The sequence below is a fragment of the Suillus paluster genome, assembly GCF_016628075.1.
Source record: "Suillus paluster strain FC165 chromosome Unknown EDB91scaffold_470, whole genome shotgun sequence".
Lineage (NCBI taxonomy): Eukaryota > Fungi > Basidiomycota > Agaricomycetes > Boletales > Suillaceae > Suillus > Suillus paluster.
In genome coordinates this window covers 4,108-15,052 of record NW_024538030.1, presented here as the reverse complement: position 1 = coordinate 15,052, position 10,945 = coordinate 4,108, and the positions used below count along the sequence as shown (strand labels likewise).

Genomic DNA, 10,945 nt, shown 5'->3' with positions numbered 1-10,945 from the left:
TTTGAGCCACTGTATATCCTTGGTACATAGCTTTACTGTTACAGTAACATGAGCGTTACACATTGTTTCATTCTTCGGACTCGTCCAGACCTAGACCATGGTTATGACTATTCTATTTTCATCCCTTCTTTTGATCCCATTGTTCTGAAACACGAGAAGCTCTCGCTTCTACCCCTAGATCAGAGAAGCCTCAGCTTCTACCGAACCCTATGCCCTTCCCACTATTTTGGTTCCCTCATTGATGGGGATTCCCCACACCCTTTGCCCTTACCGTTCAACCAGTACTTCTTACCCCTTTATACTTATGACTCACACAACCCTTGACCCTTACCACTAACTCGGTATTGCCTCCGCTTACCCTGTACCCTTACCATTCCACCGGTACATCACCCTTACATATATATATATCCCACTTGTACAGTAGACAGATTCTCTAACTTGAATCTACTCGGTTCTCATCTGATCTTGTCATTGGGTCTGAACTTCTCTTGCCTAAAGAGAGCTCCCTCTGTACAAAGAACCATCTTCTCTTGAGACAATACTCTTGAGTTAAACTCCGTCTCTTGGATCATATCCTTGAGAAGCTTCAATCAACTCTACGCAAGTAAGGGCCTCAACCCTTACTCAGACTTAGCGCAGGCAAGCTCCTTGCTGGGCTAGCGCCGAAGGCCACGCTTCGAACACCCCTTGTGGGTTTAGCACCGCCAGATCTCATCCGAGAGGTTATGCGTAACATTTACTACATAGTTATCCTGATCACTGCCTCATACATAGAAGTATATAACATATCCTGTACTTAGATATTTTTCCTCAGTCTTAATATTACTTGTCTTCTCGCAGTTACATCTTGTGAGAATTCTCAGTAGGACCTTGCCTCCTCTGGACACAAGTCTCAACTTGTTGTCACCTCTGACCCTCTGACCCTCTGACCCTCCACTCCGACTGAGAGCCGTGCTCTAAGTCTTTCCCTTATACTCTGCCCCTATCAACTATTCCCCCTTGTCCCTCCACATTATCCTCCGCCTTTCTGCCCCTACCAAACATTCCCCCCGCTCCTATCCACCCTCCACATCACTCCCCCCTTCTCTGCTCCGCTCCTAGTCAGCCCACCACTAGTAGCCCTTACTCCCCGACCCTCAAAGTGGACCAAAGCAGACCACTCATTCTACCATCAGACAATGTTGGACCCGCTCCAAATTCGGGGCACGTACTGGGCTAAGGGCGCAGTGCAAGAGCTAAAGCCAAGCCCCAACCCCTCTGCTTCCTGAGTCGGCACTGTACCTAACAACAACCTTCAATGAGAGTATGACATCGTCAATCCTCAGATGCATTCTGACGTCGTGCTCCTTTCTGGTGAAACGAAACCCCAACATCCCTACTGGTATGCCCACGTTCTGGGCATATTTCATATGGATGTTTGCCTCAACATTGAAGGTTCAATGAAAATGCACCAGATTGAAGTTCTCTATGTTAGATGGCTCTGTTAGTTGTGGTGATTGAGCACCTTATGGTGCGAGCTATTTGTGTTATGATGTTGCTTCCTCTATTGGACTCTCACTTAGCATGTGATGTGAATTCCTTACTTACTTAGGCAGTGTTTACACTTGTTTACATAGACTCGCCCATAGGTAGCAAGTCCTGTGTTGGTTGCTCTTCAGCAACTGACACTGGACTATAGGTATAGTACACTCATTAGTTTACACAACACAATAGCAACTGACACTGGACTATAGTCCTGTTCACTCTCATTAGCTCACTTGTGGCTTGCTTCACTTGGTTATTCTAACAGTTACATCTAGTTTACAATCCATTAGAATAGAGCTTGTTTAAATTAAATTAACACACAAGACATACCAAGACCCAGTCCTCCATGTACACCGCCCATGTAGTAAATGCCGTCAGCACACAACAACTCCCTCTGATGTTCAAGGAGCGGCAAGTTGTCTTCGTCAACATTACCATAAACTATCGGCAGCAGCAGCTGTTCGGCAAGTTGGATAGAGTGAAGCAAATCTAAGTAGATGTGCCAAGCTGATTGGCAGGTGACTGGAGGCTGACCAAGATCATTGTAATGATGTTGAGCAGCCATGGGATGAACACCCATCTAAATACCATGACCTGAAGCACATTATCAATGTCATACCAACTGCTCACCACGCCTTCATCCAATAGTGATTCAAAACCAGGAGTAAAACACCAGTGCAACTTGGACCAGGCAATTCTGGGCATAATGTTCTTTTTGGTCCACATCCACCGGTGTTGCAATGTGCCATGCAGTGATGAATCGTACATTTGGCACAGCATTGTGTGCACAATAGTGATTCCGTAGTCCTCAGATCCTGGGTTGCTTTGTGTAATCATTGGAATGTCTGTCATAAATCATTGAGTGAATAGCACAATGGGGATCAGTTTGAATAAACTTATGACCTAGCTTTTCAATTGTGTCAAGATGGTATGTGAGTATAAGTTGAGGGTTGCGGTTCGAGTGCCAGACTCATATCCACATGATACGGCCTGAGAATGGCTCTATTCCTGTGTGGAGTCCAAGACCAAACTGAAGCCATTTGTCATGCTGATCGACAGTGAACAAGTCGTTCACACCAGCAGCCCAGAATTGTCTCCGCTGAAGCCGACGGGCTTTCCACTGATGCACCAGGTCTGCCTTGTATGCAGCAAAGTATGAAATGACCACATTCCTGTGATTTTCTGGTCAAATTCACTGCAGGTCAGTAGGAAACGAATCAAATACCGTCACACACTCATATCCTTCTCATGAAAGAGCAGTGAGACCATTTCTCGTGCACCAGCATTTGGATACGCCTTGTGGAGGTCCATCATGTTGTCACGAATGGACTCAATAGAGTGGTTCTGCTGCCGAGTACGCTGAAGACCCATGGCATTACGTATCTCCTTGAACTTTGTAATACTGTGCGCGCAACAGATTGTTAAGATACAATAACAATTAGTAACATTCAACTGACCCTATTCCATAGCGGGATGTATCAATGACCTTCCACAAGTTTTCAACGATCATCTTGTCAGTCTGACAGGCTTTCCACAAGTGCAGCATGTGAGGTGTAATTTCCTCAAGAGGTGCTACCAGCACAATGTTAGTTAGACTGACATCACCGAAAATCAAAAGTCCACGTACAAGTCGGCTTCCATTGGTTAGGCATGCCAGGATGTTCAGAGTGTAGACAAGTGAGTTCCATAGCATTGAGGCTCTTTTAAGTGCACCAGGATTGTGCAATTCCGAGTCAGATAGAGTTTCAGATAGAACATCGGATAGAGTCTCAGATAAGAACAAATGGAAGTGCGCCAGGATTGTGCAATTCCAAGTCACATAGAGTCTCAGATAAGAACAAATGGAGTTACTCAGGCGACTCAGGCAGAGTTTTGGTCCAATAAATAAGTATTATGAAGAACGAGAAGAACAAATGGAGTTACTTGGGCAACTCAGGCAGAGTTTTGGTCCAATAGATACTCGGGCAACTCAGGCATGGACTCAGGCAGTGCAAAGAATGGAGCTTGTATTCAGATAGATGCTCAGGTACTGCTGAGAACAACATGATATAATGAATGAACTTCCAAATCATGAACTGCAGGATTGCCCACTCCCTGGTCGGCAATGAATTTCCCTGCAAGTAAAAATTGCGAACTGCGGGATTGCCCACTCCCTGGTCGGCGATGAATCCTGCAGGGCAGTTCCCAACCTGTTCTTTGGGAAGAATCCACTGTAACAAATCCTGCAGGACAGTTACCAGACCAGTCAGATGCTCAGGTGCCACTGCACACTGCTGAATTGCCCACTCCCTAATTGGCAATAAATCCTGCAGAATAGTCAGGAGAGTAGAGGGTACATACCAGTAAGTCAAACATGCACACGACAAATTGGAACATGATGAGTCGGAGCATGTTATGGACTAGAAGTATAAAGTATCAGTTAGTCGGTGCCATCCAAGTCAACCCTTAGATCCTTACCATGGAACTTGTCTCCCAATTTACAGAGGACGCTGTTGCCCAAGAAGACTGTAACTGCGATAGACTGGCTTGCCGTTGGTGCATAGTCAAGAATGACCCATGTCATTATGTCGCTAACATGATTCCCAGCCAGCCAGGTCGCTTCGTGTGTGAAACATGTTACATAGGATATCAGCAGAAGATTTCATCATCAGTCCGACCTTCAGGTGAGTACAATAATTATATTGACTAATTATGATGTTAAATTTGTTCAAATGTCTCAGGTCAGTGTGCACCACTCATTCAAGCTACCCAGAGCATGCAGAGGCCTGGTATGAGTCGTCTTCCGGATCCTCAAATCATACATCAAAGTGTGAATGATGCACAGAGGAAATGAGAATTTTTTTGGACAGTGCTCATCCAGAACATTGACTTATTTACTAGCTACAATAAATCCACCCCATGTGGTTCCATTCTCTCAATTGTCAGGCAGTAGCATCAGTCAGACTAGCACACCAGGACCAGATATTCTGGTGCCATCATCCTGGCAACATTCACAGAGCTTAGGCCAGCACAGGGTTGCTGGCGCTGCAGGATATTCTCTCCACCATGCACAATATAGTTCAGAGTGTGAACAGTGGGCAAAGCTTTCATACGCTCCACCTCTGGTGGAAACTATCACCTTGGAGATTTCAGCAGTCCGTGAGGGGAACTCACAGAGGAAAGCTGGGCACAGCATAAACATTGCTGTTCGTTCTCTGGCTTTTCTGTAATCCTGATCTGAATTCCTTGCAGAACATCTGTGAAGGCAAGAAGGATGTTGATGCCTGGATTGACGCACCTGGACTCATCGCTCTTGCATTCGACATGGTCACTCCCAAACTCTTTGTTTTTGGAAATGGGTTTCCATGGCGCACCAACGAGTTCACTGTCCAGGATGCCGCTTGGGTCGATCTCTCCACCCACCAGCCCAATGTCCCTTATTTTTTCTCCCAATGTTTAGTCCCTTCTCGACATGGGCAAAAAGCGCCAACATTTAAATCCAAGCAGTTTGCATTAGCCATTATTATACCAGCGGTGCAGTGAGTTGAGTATGAGGAGTGGCTAGAGAAAATTGAAGAGGTAAGTCAACAGCTTCTCAATGGCTCATACTAACTACTATCTACTATCAGCATCGTTATTGTTAGTCTGTGGCTCAAGACTTGCCTACTGCTACTTCGACAACTTATGACTTTGGGGGCGCCGATGACAGGAACAGTATCAACGACTTTGATGACAGGAACACTATTGATGACTTTGAGGATGGGAATGAGCCAGAAGGTGTGAACTCAAATGACTGGGAAGGTACCAGCAATACGGAGTCTGGGAGTTCCAAAGACTTGGACTCAGCACAGGATCATTGGGCACCTTCTCTCTCAGCAAAGCGGATGGACTCAGCACAGGATCGTCAGGCACCTTCTCTCTCAGCCAAGCGGACACATGTCCGAGCAGAGAGTGATTCTCGCTTAAGCACTGTATCGCCTCCTCGCAAGAAGGCTGCAGCCACACCATTATTTGTTAGTTGTGGTGATTGAGCACCTTATGGTGCGAGTTATTTGTGTTATGATGTTGCTTCCTCTATTGGACTCTTACTTAGCATGTGATGTGAATTCCTTACTTACTTAGGCAGTGTTTACACTTGTTTACATAGACTCGCCCATAGGTAGCAAGTCCTGTGTTGGTTGCTCTTCAGCAACTGACACTGGACTATAGTCCTGTTCACTCTCATTAGCTCACTTGTGGCTGGGTTCACTTGGCTATTCTAACATTATTGTCCAAAGGCTTGGATGCACTGTGCCTCCCTGGCCGTGACTCTATGAGAGAGGCATTGAAGTATGGAGGCAGTGCGAATCTAGACGTAACCAGTAAAGGTGAGTGATTCATCGTTGTTTCAACACACTGAACTTCATAACAACTTGACAGTCTTCGACTGGCACCACGAAGATATTGAATATTATCCAATTCCAACCTGTTCGCTCACTGAAATCCTGAAGACACCGCAATACCACACATTTGAACTCAACATTTCAGACTCGCATATCAGCCAACTCACGATTGATGTTCCCCTCCACAGTATGATAGGGATTGGCGCTTTCAAAATGGCTCATCCTGGATGGCTTACTCTATCCCCCATTGTTTCTAGTGGTCTTGGATCGCGTTCTCAGTATGGTGTGGTCGTTAAGCGACCATTTTTAGGGTCCTGCCAACAAGTCAGGCCACCACTGCCACCGCATCACTCAAGATCGTGCGATATTTGTCAGTGGACAAGCTGAAACATGTCCTGAAAGAAAGCATTGTCATGTACTGGGCAAAGTTGCTGCTCAACTACACTTATGATTACATTGACCACCATATCAGCACTTCACCAACACCTCTGCCCTTTGAGATTCCTCGTGTGCGTTTCGTTGATGCTGGTGTTGCTTTGGGGTATGGACAGCGCAGTGCCAGCTCAAAACCAGGAGAAAAATCAAACACAAAGGCAGGAACAGTTTCGGCTGTTTATCTTCTTGAAGAGCACATCTTGTTTGATGACAACCAGGAGTTTACCAAATTCATTCACAACATGGATTACATGCCTTCTCTCGACGAGGATCAATATGGCTATGATTTAGCCGTTTTCCTTGCATTTACACAGCACATTCAATACATGCAGACTGAAGGTTTGGCATTTGTGTCCGATTATCAAGGTATTCACCACAGGGCACTCATTTCACTGAGACTGACACAAATTTAGGGAGTTTGACACTTCTAATGGACCCTCAAATCATGACTCATCCATGCGTGTTTCATATACTATTCATTCATTTCAATGATCTTTTTCTTGGACAGGTCCGTAAATGATGGAGATGACATCTTTGGGGGCAGGAATATTGAGGGCATAGTAGATGAGTTCGAGCGCAAGCATTCTTGCAACCATTACTGTAGATGGCCAGGACCACATGTTGGACTGCATTTTCAAATGCATGTCCCAATACAAAGCCCTTTCACAACAAAGGCTGGAAACACTTCAATAAGATGGATGATATTTTGCGCATGCAGATCTCATGCGGCACCAATGCTTTTCATGCAGGCCAGGAAACCTTCCAATCACAACACAATTCTCACGACATCAGGAGTGATGGCCTGGGCGTTGATGTTATTGAGAATGAGCCCGCATCACCTGTGATGGGAGACCTGGGGAACTTAGCGGTTGAAGGAGATGTCGAGAGGATTGCAGAGAGAGACTCAACTGGGCTGGATGACAATGAAGAAGATATCATTCCTTGGGAAGCAACACCTCCTTCAAAATGAAAATTTGCGGCCATGTCTTTGACTCCATGTCTTACCCCTTCTGGATCGTGTCCTTCTGGTTTGCAATCGAAATGTCAGCATACCAGCGGATCAGCCAATGCACTCTATGCAATAAATGATCAATTTTCAGAGTTCACTAATGTCTTTCGTGTTGCAACACAATCGGAAAAATCAGCTATGGCCTGATCACCTCAGCGCAAGCAGGCAGCAATGTGGTGTGCTCAACTGTTAGTTGTGGTGATTGAGCACCTTATGGTGCGAGCTATTTGTGTTATGATGTTGCTTCCTCTATTGGACTCTCACTTAGCATGTGATGTGAATTCCTTACTTACTTAGGCAGTGTTTACACTTGTTTACATAGACTCGCCCATAGGTAGCAAGTCCTGTGTTGCTTGCTCTTTAGCAACTGACACTGGACTATAGGTATAGTACACTCATTAGTTTATACAACACAATAGCAACTGACACTGGACTATAGTCCTGTTCACTCTCATTAGCTCACTTGTGGCTTGCTTCACTTGGTTATTCTAACATCAACTTCTAGAAACTCATCTCGACGACGATAGCAATGTTGGGGCTGCTGACGCATATATGGTCATGTCTGACAAAGGGCCCAGGAGGTCTTTTGTTGACTGCAAGATCAAACATATCAACCAGTAGAATATCTAGGTAGTATGGGCATTGTGTACTCATATTGTCGTGTCCTGACGAGCGCGACACACTCTATGATAATCCCTCCACATAGCATCTGCAATATGATCTCTGTCCTCTGTCACCTTTTGCCTTTCAGTACAGTCTGCCAGTCCTTCAGCAAGGTCACCCCTTGGCCTGCCTGGATCAAGGTCCACAAGATCCTCGATGGTGAATTCTTCTATTTCCTTTGGATTGAAAACCCAGATGAAGTTGTGAATGGCACAAAGTGCTGGGGGAATTTAGGCTTGTGTTGACATGCTATATTCTGGTGGATGTACGAGTATCATGAACCGCCTCTTGAGAACACTGAATATTTGCTCAATCACATTTCGAGCCTGAGCATGCCAAAGGTTGTATATTTCTTTTGAATCCTTCGGCCTGTCATCCATGAGAAAATCAATAGTTTGAGTGAAAAGTAGTAAGGGCACAAATCATCAGGTGTTTCATCAACACCATAGGACAAGCTGGAGTTATAGTAACTTGAAGATGTATGCTATCTCATATGTGACCAAGCAAAGGTAGGATCAAGGGTCTATTTTCAAGCTCATAGATCTGGCCTAGTGCAACTTGAATGAGCATAAGCTCAGCATCTGTCACATCCAGATACTTGTATGCTGCCTCTGAAGGACCAGACATTAAAGGAAAGGGTGATTCAGCAATATCCAATCTGTGCTTGAGCTTGCCACAGTCAAAGATGAGCAAGAGCTTTGCCACGCTATGGTTGATTGAGGAGCTGTGAATGCAATTAATGTTCCAACTCAAAGTTGATCACAAGTAAATAAGGAGAATACATAGTGAGATCTGTGTGAAATCTGGTCTAGATGATCAATATGCCAAAAACAGCTGCAAACAGGACATCACTGAGTGGGACCTAGACTTACACTCAATGGGCTGGTTGCCATCTGAGCAGGAGCCTCCTGGTAGTTATGCCTGCTCAATAACAATTATAAATTATAATTGTCAGTCTGCTGCACTCCAGTCAAAGTACAAATTTACCTTTTGGGCTAATGATGAAACTCAGTACAATCATAGTGTTATCCAGCTCTCATTCAAATCAGTAGAAAGAACATATTGAAACATATAACAATCCTGTACATCTTGAAGAAGCTTGACAATGTGCACAAAACTTCCTCCTTTTTCAAGATGGTATTGTATGTGGTTTGATGCAGAAGCAAAATCAATGATGTTCCAAATGAAAGTATTCTGCAGAGCTTCAAGAAGCATACCTTTCCTAATGGTGGCACAATATATAAGACTTCTATTCAATGAAAAGAGGGGTATATACCATTGGCACATGACTCTTCACAGCCAAGTCCTGCATCAGGTTTGAGCAGGAGCCTTGCATATCTAAGATCAATCTCAGATATTGCCACAACTACTTCCACTATTAGTATACATCCATCATGCATAAGCTGCTTCTAAGCCCTTCTCACTAACTGATGACTTCAGAAAGAGCACTAGAAGATAGGAAGTGAGCATAAATAATGGGAATGAAAATGGCAGTGTACTAGATAATTTTCCAATCGTCATGGGAAGTACCAGGTGTGACACAACCCACTTGAGACCAGCCCTCCATGTTTACCAAGATCGTAGCCTTTTCAGTGTATGCTGCAGCAGGCAAGCCAACATGAGTGAGTGAGGCTCCAAGATCTGCTTTGTATGGTGCAGCACTTAGTTTGAGAGTGGGAGGATGGTGTAATTAGTATTTGAAAGTGTGAGACTAAATGTGGAGGTGACTGAACAAGCTGCACTTGCACAGCAGGATGATTTGTGAGTGTGGATGTGTGTTGAAGACAAGAATTGAAAGGGTTGTGTTTGGACTACTGTGCCTAAATAGGAAACGGGTCACTTAGCCTTAATTTATGATTTTGAGTACGATGATGGAGTATTGTGACAGAAAAAGTACATAGAATGAGAGAAAACAATTCTGGCTATCATAATCATATATTGTCAGAATTTAGAGAAGTGTTGTGAGGGTCTACAAATGTTTTGCCAGAGGGTCTCAGTTTTGGTCAAAACCAGTGTAGCGAGTCAGCTGCCGGCAATCTCCAGTACCTGCCGGCAATCAAGGTTTTAGGTGTTGACAAGTGATCCGTCACACAGGCTGCCCTTTATCAACAATCACAGAGTCCGCATTGGCTGCAGCTGCAGCATGAGCATCATCCTCACCATCAAGGACACTTTTCTGAACATTGGTGGGACTCTGGACCTGGACAACATGGAGGTGCAAATCAGGCAATGGGTTGTTCACTCGGTGCAGGATGGGTCGAGGACGAGGGCGAGGTCGGATATTTGAGGGCTGAAGAGGTTTGAGGGTGTTATCATCGATGAGGTTGAGATTTTCTGAGCCGTGATTAAGTGAATCTTCATTTTCACTTTCCACAGGTTGTTGACAAATGGTTTTTGATGCTTTCTCCAGCTGCTTGCGTTCTTTCTCCGCTCACGCTGCAATTTTGCTCTCGTGTGCAATCCATTTCTTCTCCTCTGCATCTGCTCACTTGGCTGCTGCTGCTGCAGAACACTTTGCCTCGACTGTGGCTTTCTTTGCAGCTGCTTCTTCAGCCTTGCGAGCCAACACCAGCTCGCGCTTAGCTGCTTTTTGAGCATCTGCGATGCACTTTGCAGCAAGTGTCATCACAGTTTTGACAGCTTTTGTTGCCTCCTTTGCAGCTGCACGTTGGTCATGTTCCTCTCTCCGTCATAGGTCTTCTTCAGCCTTTTTGTGATCTCGTATTACCTGCCGAATTCCTCTGAACTTTTTCGCAGCCTCGGTGTGAACAACCTTGATGTTCGCGGTCCAGTTGGCTTTTGCAAGGGCATCAAGCATATCATTACAGGTCATGTGGCGAGAGCCTGAGCCACCTTCCCTCCGTGGGCTGTTCTGCTTCTGCCCAAACAACTGCTGTCGCAACCGTCCATTTTTGGCTTCCATCAACTTCTTCATGGCATAGTCGGCCTCCAT

General features: G+C 45.1%; 3 protein-coding genes across 3 annotated transcripts; 1 reads left to right on the top strand and 2 right to left on the bottom strand.

Moving 5' to 3' along the window:
* Positions 1-2,013: 2,013 nt before the first annotated feature.
* On the bottom strand, positions 2,014-3,176 carry EDB91DRAFT_1089984 (uncharacterized protein; the record flags this gene model as incomplete). The annotated part of the gene is made up of 6 exons (XM_041316612.1): positions 2,014-2,118; positions 2,155-2,369; positions 2,512-2,706; positions 2,760-2,926; positions 2,982-3,096; positions 3,152-3,176. 6 exons carry the CDS (start codon positions 3,174-3,176, stop codon positions 2,014-2,016), a joined length of 822 nt encoding a protein of 273 aa, XP_041168475.1.
* An 806-nt stretch (positions 3,177-3,982) lies between these two features.
* EDB91DRAFT_1089983 (uncharacterized protein) lies at positions 3,983-6,836 on the top strand (the record flags this gene model as incomplete). Its single annotated transcript, XM_041316611.1, has 11 exons — positions 3,983-4,187; positions 4,245-4,292; positions 4,405-4,709; positions 4,756-5,042; positions 5,240-5,516; positions 5,626-5,662; positions 5,781-5,870; positions 5,923-6,168; positions 6,261-6,394; positions 6,437-6,686; positions 6,829-6,836. The coding sequence occupies 11 exons, from the start codon at positions 3,983-3,985 to the stop codon at positions 6,834-6,836; spliced, it is 1,887 nt and encodes a 628-aa protein (XP_041168474.1).
* A 3,242-nt stretch (positions 6,837-10,078) lies between these two features.
* Positions 10,079-10,945, bottom strand: EDB91DRAFT_1258477 (uncharacterized protein; the record flags this gene model as incomplete). Its single annotated transcript, XM_041324344.1, has 3 exons — positions 10,079-10,358; positions 10,482-10,672; positions 10,721-10,945. The coding sequence occupies 3 exons, from the start codon at positions 10,943-10,945 to the stop codon at positions 10,079-10,081; spliced, it is 696 nt and encodes a 231-aa protein (XP_041168473.1).